This window comes from Salvia splendens, chromosome 18 (genome assembly GCF_004379255.2).
Source record: "Salvia splendens isolate huo1 chromosome 18, SspV2, whole genome shotgun sequence".
NCBI classification, from domain to species: domain Eukaryota; kingdom Viridiplantae; phylum Streptophyta; class Magnoliopsida; order Lamiales; family Lamiaceae; genus Salvia; species Salvia splendens.
The window spans coordinates 20,017,750-20,035,626 of NC_056049.1; the positions used below are offsets into that span (position 1 = coordinate 20,017,750).

The following is a 17,877-nucleotide window of genomic DNA, read 5'->3' on the forward strand; positions in this document are numbered from 1 at the left end:
ACAAATTCTTAAAATCCGTGTAAAGTCAAAATGGGACTATAAATGGCAGACAGAGGGAGTAGTACTCCATCCGTCCTAAAAAAATAGACTAATTTTATAGTTTTGGGCCGTCCACCAAAATTAGACCAAGTCTAAATATGGAAAGTTTTTAAACCATGGCATAATGTCGTCGACCATACAATCCACTAATACCACTTTCATTACTTTTTCTATATATGTTTTATTTTATTTTTCATTTCTTTCTTTATTTATCAGTTGCACATTAAAATCCGTGTTATTTATAAGCTTGTTTATTTTTTAGAACGGAAAATATTATTAAAATAACTTTTACAGTATAATAATGTTATGGGTTACTACAATTAGTAAACGCAATTTTCAAAGCAGATTGAGTCTTCGATGATTGACAAAAACATGAGTCAAGACCACCTCCTTTGTATAGAAAATATACGAAAATATGAAAAATGAGTAGTTTAAACACACTAGAGCGCATCTACTCGTGTCTATAAATACATTCACTTTCCGATTTCTCTTCACTCATCCTTTATTTGTAAAACACTACTATAGAGAAAGAATAGAGAGAATGTTGAAAGGCTTAGTGAATACGTTGTCCGGGAAAAATGGTGATGTGAAGAAGATCAAAGGAAAAGTGGTGTTGATGAATAAGAATGTTCTAGACTTCAACGACTTTGGGGGATCACTTCTCAATAATCTTCATGAATTGGTTGGGCAATCTGTAACTCTGCGTCTCATCAGCTCCGTCCATTCCGACTATGCAGGTTCTCTCTCTCTCTCTCTCTGTTTTTTTTTTAATTTTTAGTACGAGATTTAAGAAAAATTAAAAGACAGTGATTGCCAAAAATATACATGCAGGGAATAAGTTGAAGGGAAAGGTGGGAAAAGCGGCAGGGCTAGAAAGATGGATCACAACAATCCCATCTTTGAAACCGGGAGATTCAACATACGAGGTGACATTCGATTGGGATGAAGAGATCGGAATCCCGGGAGCATTCCTGATCAAGAACTCCCACTTCACTGAATTCTTCCTCAAAACCCTAACTTTGGAGGGTGTCCCCGGCCACGAGCACGCCCCCATCCACTTCGTCTGCAACTCTTGGGTCTACCCTTCTAACAAGTACAAATCCGACCGCATCTTCTTCTCTAATCAGGCCTATCTTCCTTCCCAAACTCCGCCTCCACTAGTGCCATACAGAGAGGAGGAGCTCCTTGTCTTGCAAGGAGATGGAACCGGAGAGTTGAAGGAATGGGATCGAGTATATGACTATGCTTATTACAATGATTTGGGCAATCCTGATATTTTTAAGGAGTCCGCCCGGCCAGTTCTTGGTGGATCTTCCCAGTATCCTTATCCTCGTAGGGGGAGAACTGGCAGGCCTCCTACTCGCACAGGTAATGTAATTCCTTCTCAATATAAGAAAACATGTAGTATTATTTGCGGAATGATGGAGTTGGTGTTTGTGATATGTAGATCCCAACACTGAGAGTAGGATCCCACTTGTTATGAGCTTGGACATTTACGTTCCAAGAGACGAGCGCTTTGGCCATCTGAAGCAGTCTGATTTTCTTGGTTATGGCCTCAAATCCATTACCCAGTTCCTTCTGCCCACTCTCACGGACTTGTCTGCCACCTTTAGCAACGAGTTCAAGAGCTTCGAGGACGTCCTTCAAATCTATGAGGGGGGATTTAAATTGCCGGAAGGGCCTCTCCTTGAGAACCTATTCAACAATGTCCCTTCAGAGCTGTTCGAGCAGATTCTTCCTAGAGATGATGAAGGCTTCTTCAAGTACCCAATGCCTGATATCATCAAAGGTATACCTTCATATCTGATGCACCAACCAAAATCAGAAGTAGAATTTGTTTATTTGACTAGTGTAAAAATGTGTTGGCAGCGGACAAGACTGCGTGGAGGACTGATGAAGAGTTTGCTAGAGAGATGGTAGCAGGCAAGAACCCAGTCAATATTAGTCGTCTACAGGTATATTCAAATCCCATCAATGTCTCTATAAGTCTATTGTCAACTATGAATTTAGAAAGAAGAAAAGAAATTCTCCAAATATGTTGCATTTGTATGATCTATTTGATGTTATCTCCTCAACATGTGAAGTTGTTAAACTTGTAGGAGTTTCCTCCCAAGACCAATCTTGACACTCAACTGTATGGAAACCAAAGTTGCAAGATAACATGGGATCATATCAAGAATGAAGTGGATGGGCTCACTCTTGAAGAGGTATAATTTGTGGTTGTATCAATATTTGTTTGTAGCAACAATACCATGGATGATATGAGATGTTTCTGAGTGATCTGCAGGCGTTGGAGACGAACCGGCTGTTCATATTGAACCATCACGACTCGCTGATGCCGTATCTGAGGAGGATCAACAGCACCACAACAAAAATGTATGCCACAAGGACTCTGCTTTTCTTGCAGAATGACGGGAGTTTGAAGCCCTTGGCTATTGAGCTCAGCCTCCCGCATCCAGATGGGGATGAACACGGAGCTGTGAGTCAGGTGTACACTCCCGCTGAAGATGGCGTTGAGGGTTCAATTTGGCAGTTGGCCAAGGCCTATGTTGGAGTCAGTGATTCTGGACTTCATGAGCTCATCAGTCATTGGTAACTTTGATACCATCTTCACTAGTATACAATTTTTTGTCGAAGTAAAGATGTTGTGGTTATATATGGTTATTCAAGTGCAGGTTGAATACTCATGCTGCAATAGAGCCAGTGGTGATTGCAACGAACAGACACCTGAGCGTGATGCACCCTATTCATAAGCTTCTTTATCCCCACTTCCGCGACACAATGAACATCAATGCTTTGGCGCGACAGGTCTTGGTTAGTGCCGGAGGAATTATTGAAGAGATCATTTTCCCTGGTCAATACGCCATGGAGCTATCTTCCTTAATCTACAAGGACTGGATTTTCCCTGATCAGGCACTCCCAGCTGATCTACTCAAAAGGTAGTAACCAAACACTATAATTATTCAAATTCTTGTGCTCATCTGGTTTGGTTTGTATTATATTTAGCTGATTTATGATATGATATATATACTCTGCAGAGGCATGGCTGTGGAAGATCCAAACTCTCCACATGGAATCCGCTTGGTCATGGAGGACTATCCATACGCAGTGGACGGCCTCAAAATCTGGTCGGCTATAAACACATGGGTGGATGAATACTGCAACGTGTATTATCCCTCTGACGAGGCTGTGATGGAAGACACTGAGCTACAATCATGGTGGAAGGAGATTCGGGAGAAGGGGCACGGTGACAAGAAGGATGCCCCGTGGTGGCCTAAAATGCATACCCGCAAGGACCTCATTCACAGTTGCACCATCATAATTTGGACTGCTTCTGCGCTGCACGCAGCGATCAACTTCGGGCAGTACCCCTATGGGGGGTACATGCCCAACCACCCCACCGTGAGCCGACAGCTCATGCCCGAGCCTGGCAGCAAGGACTACGAGTTGTTGAAGACTGACCCAGACAAAGTGTTCTTGAAAACCATCATGTCGAGGCTGCAGATGTTACTAGGAGTTGCCGTGATCGAGATCTTGTCGAGGCATGCCTCAGACGAGATATATCTCGGGCAAAGGGACACCCCGGTGTGGACTAAGGATGAGGAGGCGCTGGCAGCATTTGAGAGGTTTGGAAAGGAGTTGGGTGGGGTGGAAAAGAAGATCATGGAGATGAATGGTGATGGGAAGTGGAAGAATAGAGTTGGGCCAGCCAAGATGCCTTATACCTTGTTGTATCCTACGAGTGAGGAGGGATTAACGGGTAGAGGGATTCCTAATAGTACCTCTATTTGATGTCTTTTATTTGATTTCACTCGTGCTACTCTGGGATTTCTTCTTCTTGTTACTTGTTAAATAAATGGATTCTAGATCCAGTAAGTATTGTAATAATTTATTTCATGTAACTTTGTTCTCGTCACGCCTTGTGATTCGGACTCGACGGAGAGCAGCCGTGGATCACTGTCACAACCCCAATCACAGTCATCATCTCTGCTTACACAGTCGGCGTCGAACGCAGGCCGACCACATAGGACACGAGGTCCACGCAAGAGAAATAGAGACTGTTTCATTATCTTATGTAATTTTATTTCCTTTTTAGTCGAGCATAATTAGAAGCTCTTTTCCGGGTTTTCTTGACGGTTCTTTCCCGGATCGTATTTGGAGTCGAACCGCCTAGGGTCCTATAAATAAGAAAGAATTAGAATAAATCTCTTATACTTTCTGTTTTACTTTTCACTTAAGCTATAAAGCCCTAATACTAAATACTCCAATTCGTGTAGTCGAACCCTAACATTAGATTGAAACTTAAATTGGATGGAAGATTAGAAGAGAGAATATGTAAATGATGAGTAGCTAGGATTAGAACCATAGGACCTTAAACTAAAAAGATGGAGACAACCCTAGGCAACTTTCACTAATCCAAGCCACCCTTTGACTCCACTACTCAATGGTTACAATACCATTGATGCATACCTTTACTTATTCAGTCAAAGAAAGAAACCAGCAGCTACAAAGTAGGAATTGGATAAACCCTTTTAAAGGGTAAAACTCTTAAAGGAGATACAATATCAATTCATCAAAGTCTAGAAAATGAAATAAAGTGTTATTTATAGTTGTGGCTCAAATCCCAAGAGAAGGGCCCACAAATCTAACATTTCGTGCCCCACCCGATCGGGTGGACTTATTGGCTTTGAGCCACCCGTCCGGATGGAAGATCCTGGATCATCGACGCCTTCGTTTTGTCACTTGTATGGGTGATTTTGTCGGCCGAAAGTCACCCGTCCGGGTAGAACTTTCTGACCTCTCCATGCCTTCATTTTGTCACCTGTCTGGGTAGATTTGGTCGGCCGAAAGTCACTCGTCTGGGTAGAACTTTCTTACCTCTCCTTGCCTTCATTTTGTCACCCTTCCTGGTGGCTTTTGCGGGCCGAAAGTCACTCGTCTGGGTAGAACTTTTTGACCTCTCCATGCCTTCATTTTGTCACCCATCTGGGTGGCTATTGTTGGCCGAAAGTCACCCAACCAGGTGACACTTTCTGCAAGACACGACTTTCGTAAAATGACCATAACTCCCTCCACCAGACTCTGATTGAGGCATGTAAGATACTCATGCACAAGCTCTTTCGAAGGAGAAGACAAAGGTTGCCTTTTCAAAGCGTTTGGACATAATCTCGATAGGCTGATCACTTCTTGAATCCAGCTATTTATGAAATCTTCGATGCACGAATTCCATGGTCGTATCATTTTTGCCCAACACTAGTTTAAAGAGATGTTAAGAAAAGTGAGTGGAAAAAATTTGGAGGAATATGAGTCTCATTTGTATATATATTACTCACTCCGTCCACCATTAATTGTCACACTTTTAATCGGAACATGTTTTAGGAAATGTTATGGAAAGTGAGTAGAAAAAATTAGTGAAATAATGTGAATCACACTTTTGCATATTAGTTTTATAAAATTTGATTTAGAATGATTTATTAGAAAGTGAAGTTCATTACCAAAAAAGTCGTAAAAAGTATGTGTAACAATTAATGGCACACTGCCTAAAAGAGAAATTGTTGACAAGTAAATGGAGGGAGTGGTTTTAAAAAAATGGTGAGTGGAACGAGTTAGTGAAATGTGGGCCTTATCGCCAATTTTAAGATAAAAATAAACCAAAACTCCTATTTGTAGACGGACTAAAATAGAAAAGTGACTCACATTAGCGGACAAATGGAGTATGAAACAACAACGTTTTGACGTCCAAATTCTTGCATTCGATGTTAGAAGATACATAGTACTCCCTCGGTCCGCCATTAGGAGTCTCGGTTACTTTTGCGCACTAATTTTATAAAAAAAATAATAAATAGTTAAAGTGGAGAAATGGTAAAGTAAGAGAGAGGATAATGTTGAGAAGAGTCTTCTTAACATTATTCGCTCTATTACTTTCTCATTTCTCCACCTTAACTATTTATTATCATTTTTACAAAATGAGCGCGCAAAAGTGACCGGGACTCCTAATTGCGGACAAATGGAGTAACTAATAAGATAAAATATGTCATAGATCTATCTAGTTTGAAGAGTAACTGGCCGTGACCAATGTGGTCATAATCGAGGACGTTGGCCCTAAAGGGGATTGATTGTTATGGATTTAATGTGCCACATCGATTATAAGAACAACTGGTGTGGATTTTAAAGACTAAATGATCTCTTTCTCCTAATAAAATACTCTCTCCATTCCGTAGTAGTGGTGTCATTTTGTCATTTTGGTACGTTCCATGGTAGTGGAGTCATTTTTTTTTTTGTAAAAGTCAACCCATGTCTTCTCATTCACTTTACTATCTCTTAGGCTATCCACAATGGCGCCTAGCGCACCGCCTAGCTGAGCGCCGGCGCTAGGCGGTCGCTAGGCGAACATTGCAGCCTCCGAAAACCGCCGAGCGGTTTTTCGGAATTAAAAATCACGATGCGCTGGGTGATCCGCTCGGCGCCATTGCAGCGTCGGGATCGCCCAGCGCATCGCCCAGCGGTTTTTTTTTTTTTTTTTAAATTTTCCCGACACTATATATACGCGATTTGCACTTCATTTTCATTCGCACCACTTGTATTAACGAGTACTCTCTCTATCTTAATTTCTATACAAGATCAACACCGAGAAATGAGTAACGCGGGTGATGGTAGTGGAGGTAGTGGGGGGACACTGAGGAGTACGAACGTAGAATGGCCGAAGCGTTTGAGGCATATACCAACCGCGGGATAGACCAATGGATGCAAAGAGCCTTGCAGCCGGCGGTACCTCGACCTCGGCCAGTTGTCCATCGCCGACAAGCGATTGATCGTGATCACGTAGCTGCACATCAGCGCCTATACGAAGACTACTTCGCAGAGGAGCCGCGGTTCAACGCCAACATTTTCAGGCGATGTTTTAGGATGAGTAGAGCCATGTTTATGCGTATTGTTAACGCCTTGGAGCAGCGATATCTGTATTTCCGCTTCAGGCACGATGCTGCTGGCAAACCCGGCCACACACCAATTCAAAAGTGCACTGCGGCAATCCGGCAGTTGGCTTACGGCGGCGCGGCAGACATGTGGGACGAGTACCTCCACATCGGTGAGACGACTTCCCTGGAATGTTTGAAGTATTTCTGTCAAGCCGTGATTGAAGTATTCGGTGATCAGTATCTCCGCAAGCCTACCCGCGAAGATTGCCGGGATCTGCTGAGGATGCATGGGGAGCAGCATGGGTTCCCGGGAATGTTAGGCAGCATAGATTGTATGCATTGGGAGTGGAGGAACTGTCCCGCTGCCTGGAAGGGGTTTTACACGACCGGCTACAAGGGAAAGAATCCCACGATGATCCTCGAGGCCGTAGCTGATTACCGGCTGTGGATTTGGCATGCGTATTTTGGGATAGCCGGTTCGAACAACGACCTAAACGTCCTCAACTCGTCGCCCCTATTCAACGAGCAGTGCCAGGGCGTCGGTCCGGCCATCAGTTTTGTCGCCAACGGCAACCGGCATGATATGGGCTACTACTTGGCGGATGGGATATACCCTAGGTGGCCCGTCTTTGTGAAGACGATCCGATGCCCAGGAGATGAGAAGAAGGCCTACTTTGCGGCACGACAGGAGTCCGCGCGCAAGGACGTGGAGCGCGCATTTGGTGTGCTCCAGGCTCGATGGGCGGCGGTTAGGGGTCCAACGCGTTTGTGGCACGTCGACTGCATTGCTGATATAATGTACGCCTGTATTATCATGCACAACATGATTGTCGAAGATGAAGGTGTACAACTGACGGATTGGGCCAACGAAGATAATGAAGCCGGTCCAAGCCACGGCGTGGCCGTCCCCAACGCACGGAGTGGGGTACCTCACGATGAAGCCGGCCTCCTCCAAGCACATGCCGACATGCGTCAAACGGAAGCTCATATTCGACTCCAAAAGGATTTAATTGAAGAGTTATGGGCGCGGAGGACTGCTCGGAGTTAGTTTTTTTATTTATGTAATTTTGTAAAATGTACTGAACCCTAATGTAAATTTTATTATTAATGTACTTTTTTAAAATTTTAGTACTTTTATAAATTTATTGTACTTTTTTTAAAATTAAAATAGTATTATTAATGTTTCCCGTATATGTCTCGTAAATTAAATTCCGTATATTGTGTTATTAGTGATGTGGCTATTGATGTGGTTGGGCTATTTATGATATGGCTAGGCTATGGCTGGGCTATTTCTGATGTGGCAGGAGGATTTTTAGTATTGATGACGTGGCAGGAGGAGTTTGTGGCTGGGCTATTGCTGAGCTATTACCACTGTGGACACCCTTACTCTCTTTGTCCCCAGAGAATATGCATTTTAGGTTCGGCTAGTTTGACTAGCTTTAGGCTTTCAAGATTAATCTAAATTTATAGTTTCTCTTGCTACCACTTAAATAGTTAATTTATGTTTAATAGGAGTAGTTAAAAATGTTATTTCTATTTGATTTAATAAGCATAATATATTATTCAGTTCAGATTGTCCCTCACAAAATGCTGAAACAGGGTAACAAATAATATTCCACGAGTAAAAGTTGATCCATGTGATAAAATAAAATAAAATAAAATAAAATAAAATAAATCTTGAAATGCGCACAATGCAAATAAAATATTGTGAAATTGAGCGTAAGGAGATAAAATAAATTCATGAAAGGATAAACGGATGTTGCAGAGAAAGAGATTTGATAAGATGAGATAAAGATTGTCAGAATTTATTATTCGCAAGTAGGATTAATTAATTGTGCGGTATATCAATAAATATCACAGCTGTTTCATAAGTTAAACTAATTGAGGTAATAAAGTTTAGAACACGTTTTTACATTAGCTGTACTTTTTAATTTTATTCTCTTCGTTCATCTACTTTTGCATTAAGCCAACACCCACCTCATTCTGTATATTTGTATGTTCTTCGTCGCCAAAGATTGGATAAGATTTTCTCAAGTCACTAACATAAAATAATGTTATTTGTCGACGGATGAAATAGTACTTTGTATCACTATTAATTAAATAGTCCATCCGTCCTATAAATATTGTCTCACTTTGACCTAACATAGGTTTAAAAATGTAATAAAAAGTGAGTTGAAAAAGTTAGCGTAACGTGAATTGTCACTCTTTTCCATTTCGGTCCGTCCCACAATAATTATCACACTTTATTTTTATCATAAATGGTAAGTAGGTCTCACATTTCACTAATCACTTCACTCACATTTTATTATAAAATCAATATAAAAAGTGGGTCACACATTCCACTAACTTTTCCAACCAATTTTTCTTTAAATTTCTTAAAACCCGTCCCTACAATAAGAGTGACAATTATTATGGGACGGATGGAGTATTGATTTTATAATAAAATATGCGCAGGAATGCGTTAGTGGAATATGAGATCAACTACCAAAAATGGTAAAAAGTGAAATGTGACAAATTTTGTCGGATGGAAGGAAATGAAAAATTGGGACAAACTTTCAAGGACGGAGGGAGTAAAACTTATTTGTCTATGAACTTCTAAATTTTCATAGAATTCTAGTTTTGTATACCATAAATTACCAAATATTGTCATATTCTGAAGGGATATTGATTCTTAAAATTATAAATTTTGAACAAAATTTGGTAATTTCTACAAACTTTAAAATTGGTCTAGAATGTCACAAACTTTACACTCTGTTTGGTATTTCCCATGGCATGTCTATCACCATATTTGACTAACTTACGAGGCTTTTTTTATCATACTTAACACTATTAAATCAATGTGGTTTCTATGCGACTTTTTATCCTCCTTGTTATGAACTTAAAAAATGATTTCAAATCTCATAAAAAGTATCATGGTTTCCTACGTAACATAAGATTTTGATGAAAATATCTTATAAGGGCTAGTTTGAGAAATAAGTACCAAACAAAATGCAAAATTTATGATATTCTAGACCAATTTTAAAGTTCATGGAAAATACAAAATTTTTGCCAATGTTTATAGTTTTAGAGCATCCACATCCATGCTCTTTGGCAAGAGCATGGACGTGGACCCAGACCCACTTTTATTCATTTTTTATTTCTTGCTCTTCTCTAAGAGCACAACACTCACATCTTTGCTCTTCCGCAAGAGCATGCTGAAGAGTCCCACCATTCTATTATTCAATTTAAATACTTCAATTACTAAAAACATTTCCACAATATTAAAATGCATTAAAAATATCCGAAATACTATTACAAATTACTAAAAATTTAAAAACTACATAATTAAAATCCTAAAAATTTAAATACTACATAATTAAAATCCTAAAAATTGAGGTTGAGAGAGTTGTTTGGTGTAGTGTGATTTTTTGTGTTGAAATGGAGGTATTTATAGATGAAAGTGTGAATTTTGGGATAAAAATAATGAAAAAAATAATTAAAAGTGTGGAAAATGGATACTATATTTTATTGGGAAGTGTGATTTTTTTTATTAAATCTGAATTTTCAGATATTTTAGAATTTTTTTTATAAAAAAATGATAAAGCAACGACCAATCAGAGTATGCCACGTCGGCTGCTCGTGCTCTTACCGTCGGCACGGCGGTGCTCTTGCTATCGAGCACGGTCGTGCAGTGGCGGACACAGTAATGGCCATGGAGGGGCTTAAGCCCTTCCCAAAACTTGTATTTTCCTTTTATCCTACTACTATAATCTTCTGAAATTTACAAATAACAGTCTTCAGCCCTTCCTAAATCAATGGTGTTGAACACTAAATCGCTTGATATTGATGATTATAAGGGGCTGAAGCTACTAAACTGGATCTGAGAATTCAAAATCTGCAGGTGCTAATTGAAATATAATTGGCTGTTTTGGGGAAGAAGATGGCCCAAATCCCCAAAAATAAGTAGTGATAATTTTAATTCTTAGTGCGACTTTGACTGAATAAAATAGCGCGACTTCTTAAAATGGCGATTACATCTTAAAATTGAATTTATTATTTAATTTAATAAGTGGATAGAAGGTTTCTACGCGTTTAATATTATAAATTCAAATTTTCACTCTTTTTAATTCCTTTTCTTTTCTATTTTTTCTTTACAATTCAGTTATGCAAATATTTGTTTTTTTATCACTTTTAATATTTACTTTATTCTGAATATTAAGAATGAAATATGAAAAACATGTCTGGACGTGTAGTTTAAATTATACAATATAAATAATTGGTTTTTATCTGTTTTAAGTGTAAGGTGTTGGTTTAGAGTTTTTATCTTAGAATTCGAGTTTGAGGTACTTATAATTGAAATTAGTCTTTTTTAACTACTTAGGACAACAATTTTGAGTTATTTAATTGGATTAGTATTTTGTTTAATAATAATATTTTTTCATATATATTACTAAAAATATATTCTTCATCTGTAATTAATCGTCTTACTTTGACTCAGTCCGAATTTTAAGAATGTATGATAAAAAGTGAATGAAAAAAGTTAGTGGAATATAAATTATACTTTTATAGTAGTAATAAATTGTGATTGAGACGGGTTAGTGGAATGTAAAGTTCACTTATTAAAATAAAAGAGTAAAATGAGATCATTATTTCCGCACGAAGGGAAAAGGATATAAGATGTACGGACGGAGGAAGTATGTAATAGTGCAGCCCCTCCCACAATTTTTTTCTGCGTCCGCCACTGCGGTCGTGCCAATAGCAAGAGTGCAGCGGTGAGCACGACGGCTGCTCTTGCGGAAGAGCACCGATGCAGATGCTCTTAGGAATCAATATCCCTATTTTGAATCAATCAAGATATTTACTATTACCTTCCTTAATGTGTACACACTTTAATTCAACAAATATCTTTATTCAACTTAGTGTAATAAGATGATGTTTTGCTGCATAAAATGTGATATCATTTGGTTGGCGTTCAATATTGCCACGTAAATAAGTCAACAAGCTATACCAGCATTGAAATCTTAATTAGATACAAAAGTAGAACAAATCAATATATTCTTTGACTGCAAATTAGAATAAACCAATTAATTCGCTACTTTATAAGCATATTTTAAAATTGGTATATAAAACTTGAATTTTGCAAATATTTTGAAATTTACTACTCCTAACAAATTACTACTTAAATACTCTAGATATGTAGAAAATATACGAAATCATCTTAATGTTGAACCATCCCAACGTTTAAACAATCACATTTTAGTGCCCAGTCTTTAAATAATGTAACATAACTATTCCGAGTCAATTTTTAGATCTTTGAAATTCAATATTGCCCATCCTTTCATGCAAACCCTAAAATACAACCAACAATTATTCGTCCTTGATGCACATTTCACCACATTTACCAAGCTCAAAAAATTCACATATATAGGATACTTGTTTTTTATATTCAAAGGCTGAATGAGAAAAATCTCAAAATTTGAACATTATGACATTTTTGGGAAAATTGTAACTTAAAACATTATTATACATTTACCTCTTCAATTTGTTGTTATATAATGGGAGGGGCAGCCCCACAAACACGTTATCAATTCGATGCATATATGGGAAGGGAAAAAAACAAAAATATACAGTAACATGCAGCCCATAAAAAAGGTTAGATAAATTGTAAATAGATCCAAAATATGGAAAATGAGTAGTTGATGATTAAAAACGCGACTTCCCCTCCCTATAAATACATCCGCCTTCGGATTCTTCTTCATTCATCCGTTCATTGCAAAACACTACTTTTTCATTATTTCGAGCGAGAGATGTTGAACGGCATATCGAATGCGCTGAACGGGAAACATGAGGAGGAGAGGAAGATAAAAGGAAGAGTGGTGCTGACAAGGAAGAGTCTTCTAGACTTCAACGATTTAGGAGCATCGCTTCTCGATCGTCTTCACGAAGTGGTCGGCCAAACCGTTACTCTTCATCTCATCAGCTCCGTCCACTCTGAAGGTATGCTGGTAGTAGTTGTGTAAACATCAATGTCTGTGGATTACTATATTTTTGGCTCTTAATTAATCTACTTGGAAGGAGGGAGTATATCTTTATACATACACACTTCATGCTTTGTATTTTCATGTGCATAGAATACTTATAAGGACAGAACTAGCATACAATTTACTTTAATTATACTTACTTTCCTATTTTATAATGAGTTATGCCATTAAAAATAAAACATTTTTTTTGGATTGTCCAATTAGAAATGAAACGTTTCTTAAAATGGAAATAACTTCATCTCTACTTTTTCATTTCTCTTACTTTACTCTCTCTTCATTAACTTGCAAAACAACACTACATAAAATCTTGTGCTGATTTCCAAATATTTTATATTTAATGGGAGAAGGGGAGTATATTGGTTTTTCAGCTTAGAAATTGGGACAAATTACAAAATCCAACAGTTTTAACAGAAACAACTACTGTCAGCGGCAACAATGTAAGATGATCACTCAGGGTTTTTGTGATGTAATAAAAATGCAGGACACAAGGGGAAGGTGGGAAAAGGAGCAGAGCTAGAAAGATGGATCACAAAACTCCCATCTCTGAAACCAGAAGATTCAGCATACGAGGTCACATTCGATCATGAAGAAGACATCGGAATCCCGGGCGCATTCCTGATTAAGAACAACCACCAAAGCGAGTTCTTCCTCAAAACCCTGACTCTCGAGGGCGTCCCTGGCCACGAGCATTCCCCCATCCACTTCGTCTGCAACTCTTGGGTCTACCCTTCTAACAAGTACAAATCCGACCGCATCTTCTTCATCAATCAGGCCTATCTCCCCTCCCAAACTCCGCCTCCACTATCGGCATACAGAGAGGAGGAGCTCCTCGTCTTGCGAGGAGATGGCACCGGAGAGTTGAAGGAATGGGACCGAGTCTATGACTATGCTTATTACAATGATTTGGGCAACCCTGATAGCGGTAAGGATTCCGCCCGGCCCATTCTGGGCGGATCCTCTCAGTACCCTTATCCTCGTCGCGGGAGAACTGGCAGGCCTCCTACTCGTACAGGTAATGTAATGGTTATTATTATTGAATAAGATGAATATGGAATGATGAAGTTGATTTTTTATGAAATGTAGATCCTAATACTGAGAGCAGGATCCCACTGCTTATGAGCTTGAACATCTATGTTCCAAGAGACGAGCGTTTTGGGCATCTGAAGCTGTCCGATTTTCTTGGCTATGGCCTCAAATCCGTCTTCCAGTTCCTTCTCCCTGTGTTAACGGATTTGTGTGCTACCCTCAGCAACGAGTTCGAGAGCTTTGAAGACGTCCTTCAGATCTACGAGGGGGGATTCAAGCTGCCGGAAGGGCCTCTGCTTCAGAGCATATATGACAATGTCCCTTCGGAGCTGCTCGATGATATTTTTAATAAAGATGCTAAGGGCTTTTTCAAGTACCCAATGCCTGATATCATCAAAGGTACACCTTCAAATCTGATCCACTGAAGCAGAGTTTGGTGATTGACTAATGTGAAAATGTGTTGACAGAGAGCAAGACTGCGTGGAGGACTGATGAAGAGTTTGCCAAAGAGATGGTTGCAGGGATGAACCCTGTCATAATTAGTCGTCTACAGGTATGTTCAAATCCCAACACGGTTGCATTGGTTTGATTTATATGATGTTGTCTAAACATATGAACTTCCAGGAGTTTCCTCCGAAGAGCAATCTTGACACTCAATTGTATGGGAACCAGAGTAGCAAGATAACATGGGATCATATCAAGAATGGAGTGGATGGGCTCACTCTTGAAGAGGTATTTATGATTGTTGCAACAATACCATTGATGATATGCAATGATTCTGAGTGATCTGCAGGCTTTGGGAACAAACCGACTATTCATACTGAACCATCACGACTCTCTGATGCCATATCTGAGGAGGATTAACAGCACACCTACAAAAATGTACGCCACAAGGGCTCTGCTTTTCTTGCAGAAAGACGGGAGTTTGAGGCCCTTGGTGATTGAGCTCAGCCTCCCGCATCCAGATGGGGATGAACACGGTGCTGTGAGTCAGGTGTACACTCCCGCTCAAGACGGCGTTGAGGGTTCCATTTGGCAACTGGCCAAGGCTTTTGTTGGAGTCAGTGATTCTGGAGTTCATCAGCTCATCAGCCATTGGTAACTAAGACACCATCTTCACCAGCTCTTGTTCCATATAATTCGGCGCAATTAATAATTAAATTTAATATGGTTTCTTGAATGTAGGTTGAATACTCATGCTGCCATAGAGCCAGTGGTTATTGCAACGAATAGACAATTGAGCGTGATGCACCCTATTCATAAGCTTCTCTATCCCCACTTCCGCGACACAATGAACATCAATGCTTTCGCACGACAAATCTTGATCAATGCCGGAGGAATTCTTGAGGCGACTGTCTTCCCTGGTCGATATGCCATGGAGTTGTCTTCCTATGTCTACAAGGACTGGAATTTCGCGGAACAGGCACTCCCAGCTGATCTACTCAAGAGGTAGTAATCAAACACCGTCATTACTCCAATTCTTGTTTGTGTATTCCGTTAATACATGATATGATATATTACTCTGCAGAGGTATGGCTGTAGAAGATCCAAACTCCCCACACGGAATCCGCCTGGTGATGGAGGACTATCCATACGCAGTAGACGGCCTCCAAATCTGGTCGGCTATAAACACATGGGTGGATGACTACTGCAACCTGTACTATCCCACAGACGAGGCTGTGAGGGGTGACACCGAGCTACAATCATGGTGGAAGGAGTTCCGAGAGGAGGGGCATGGTGACAAGAAGGACGCCCCATGGTGGCCTAAAATGCAGACTCGCAAGGACCTCATCGACAGTTGCACCATCATAATATGGATTGCATCAGCACTGCATGCAGCGCTCAACTTCGGGCAGTACCCCTATGCAGGGTACATGCCCAACCGCCCCACCGTGAGCCGGCAGTTCATGCCTGAGCCAGGCAGCAAGGACTACGAGTTGCTGAAGACGGACCCCGACAAGGTGTTCCTGAAGACCATCACGGCGAGGCTACAGACGCTGCTGGGGGTTGCCCTGATCGAGATCCTGTCAAGGCATACCTCAGATGAGATATATCTCGGGCAGAGGGACACCCCGGTGTGGACCAAGGATAAGGAGGCGCTGGCGGCGTTTGAGAGGTTTGGAAAGGAGTTGGGTGTGGTGGAGAGGAAGATCATGGAGATGAACGGTGATGAGAAGTGGAAGAACAGAGTTGGGCCTACCAAGCTGCCTTATACCTTGCTGTATCCTACGAGTGAGGAGGGATTAACTGGTAGAGGGATTCCTAATAGTACCTCTATTTGATGTGTTTTTTTATCTGATTTCATCAGTGCTGATCTAGGATTTCTTCTTCTTGTTGGTTGTTGAATAAATAGATTCTAGATTCAGCATGTAATGTCATCATTTGTCTCATGTAACTTTGTTCCTGTTATTAATAATAATTTGTTTTATCTATTTTTTTGTTGTGGAGATCCTTTCAAGCATGATTTCTTTCTAAATTATTAATAGGCACACTATATGCTATTCGTTTAATCATAAAAAATCATTTGATGTTTTTGGAACACACTATCACCTTTATTCACACACTTTTATTCTCACAGTAACTTCAAGCTCACATAATATTTTCCTTATGCAATTGTGAAAACTTTAATGCATATAATTGTGCGTTTTGTCCACAGCACAATATGGTGTGCTTTCATGGAGAGAGAGAGAGAGGAATATAAATATTTGAGGGATTTTGTAGAAGCATTGTTAAGCTTCGTATTCATTGGTTGTTTTTTTGTAATTGTATTTAAAAATCACACCAAAAGTATGGATTGAGTCAAAGATCTGATGTGATTACTTTAAATTGACAGTCGTTCCATTACTTTGTGCCAATTAAAGAAGCCACAGTTGTATGGCCTACAGATCAAAGAACAATTCTGTAACGATTACTCTCTATAAACACATATCAACTATCGCCGCCATCCAAACACTGCAAAGAAAGGGATGATTGCTAAACTAAATTATTCTAACTAGAAGTAAATAAATTTGTTTAAAATTTGGTTTTGAAAACGGAAAAGTACAAGATGCAACAAGTAAACAAAACACAGTAAGAGAACATGAATGAGAGAAAGATGGTTCTTAGCTCGTTTCGGATTATTCATTCCCATGGATCCTATTTTCTAACAATATTTTGATACTTTTGGGATCATGTAGGTTTACACTCAAACACGGTTGATCACCGATTGGAACACCTAGGGTCGATTGATCACGTCCCTACGCTCGACTCACCTATCCCTCAACTCTACAAGACGCACAGTAGGCTCGAGATAGGATTCTAAGCACATTCGACATTTAAGATCCATCCAGGATCAATCCTACCCATTTCAATCCTATTATTCTCTATTTAAGGTTGCTCCCCAATCTGTCTGAGTTAAATAAACACTGAAGTTAGGGCCATTACCTGATTTCGTTACCTACTCTAACTCCACCCGGATAGCAATAAACACATAAATAGACACAATAAACAATAAGATCATTCTATATACAATAGACACAATAAACAATAAGATAATTCTATATACGCTTATAAACCATATTTACAAACAATCCTAACTAACTAAAAACAATCATAGAGTCTAGCCTACCAGATGGAATGGAAGTAGACATGCCCACCGGTTCCGGTTCCGGCGGTTAACCGCCGAACCGGAACCGGCGGTTCCGGAACCGGAACCGGAACCGGCGCAATATTCCCGAACCGGAACCGGCGCAATTCGGTTCGCGGTCCGGTTCAGGTTCAAGATATTTCGAACCGGAACCGTCACCGAACCGGCGGTTCGGGACGGTTCGGAACCGGCGGTTAACCGTGGAACCGCCGGTTCCGGCGCTGAAATCGAGGCAGGTGGATGAGGGCCG

General features: G+C 40.1%; 2 protein-coding genes across 2 annotated transcripts; both read left to right on the forward strand.

The window, feature by feature from the left end:
* The first annotated feature begins 516 nt into the window (after positions 1-516).
* LOC121777325 (probable linoleate 9S-lipoxygenase 5) lies at positions 517-4,244 on the forward strand. The gene is made up of 8 exons (XM_042174547.1): positions 517-776; positions 871-1,407; positions 1,487-1,828; positions 1,909-1,994; positions 2,139-2,246; positions 2,327-2,631; positions 2,715-2,978; positions 3,078-4,244. The coding sequence occupies exons 1-8, from the start codon at positions 581-583 to the stop codon at positions 3,829-3,831; spliced, it is 2,592 nt and encodes an 863-aa protein (XP_042030481.1). The 5' UTR covers positions 517-580; the 3' UTR covers positions 3,832-4,244.
* An 8,469-nt stretch (positions 4,245-12,713) lies between these two features.
* LOC121777757 (probable linoleate 9S-lipoxygenase 5) lies at positions 12,714-16,434 on the forward strand. Its single transcript, XM_042175108.1, has 8 exons — positions 12,714-12,932; positions 13,458-13,988; positions 14,060-14,401; positions 14,470-14,555; positions 14,627-14,734; positions 14,796-15,100; positions 15,188-15,451; positions 15,531-16,434. Exons 1-8 carry the CDS (start codon positions 12,743-12,745, stop codon positions 16,282-16,284), a joined length of 2,580 nt encoding a protein of 859 aa, XP_042031042.1. The 5' UTR covers positions 12,714-12,742; the 3' UTR covers positions 16,285-16,434.
* Positions 16,435-17,877: the final 1,443 nt, after the last annotated feature.

What these genes read in the sequence shown, in the direction of transcription:
- LOC121777757 (XM_042175108.1), top strand. Translation starts at nt 12,743, where the DNA reads ATGTTGAACGGCATATCGAATGCGCTGAACGGGAAACATGAGGAGGAG. An exon ending in CAGGCCTCCTACTCGTACAG is followed by an intron (nt 13,989 to 14,059) that starts GTAATGTAATGG and finishes TATGAAATGTAG; the next exon opens with ATCCTAATACTGAGAGCAGG. An exon ending in ATGGGCTCACTCTTGAAGAG is followed by an intron (nt 14,735 to 14,795) that starts GTATTTATGATT and finishes AGTGATCTGCAG; the next exon opens with GCTTTGGGAACAAACCGACT.
- LOC121777325 (XM_042174547.1), top strand. Translation starts at nt 581, where the DNA reads ATGTTGAAAGGCTTAGTGAATACGTTGTCCGGGAAAAATGGTGATGTG. An exon ending in ATGGGCTCACTCTTGAAGAG is followed by an intron (nt 2,247 to 2,326) that starts GTATAATTTGTG and finishes AGTGATCTGCAG; the next exon opens with GCGTTGGAGACGAACCGGCT. An exon ending in CATGAGCTCATCAGTCATTG is followed by an intron (nt 2,632 to 2,714) that starts GTAACTTTGATA and finishes ATTCAAGTGCAG; the next exon opens with GTTGAATACTCATGCTGCAA.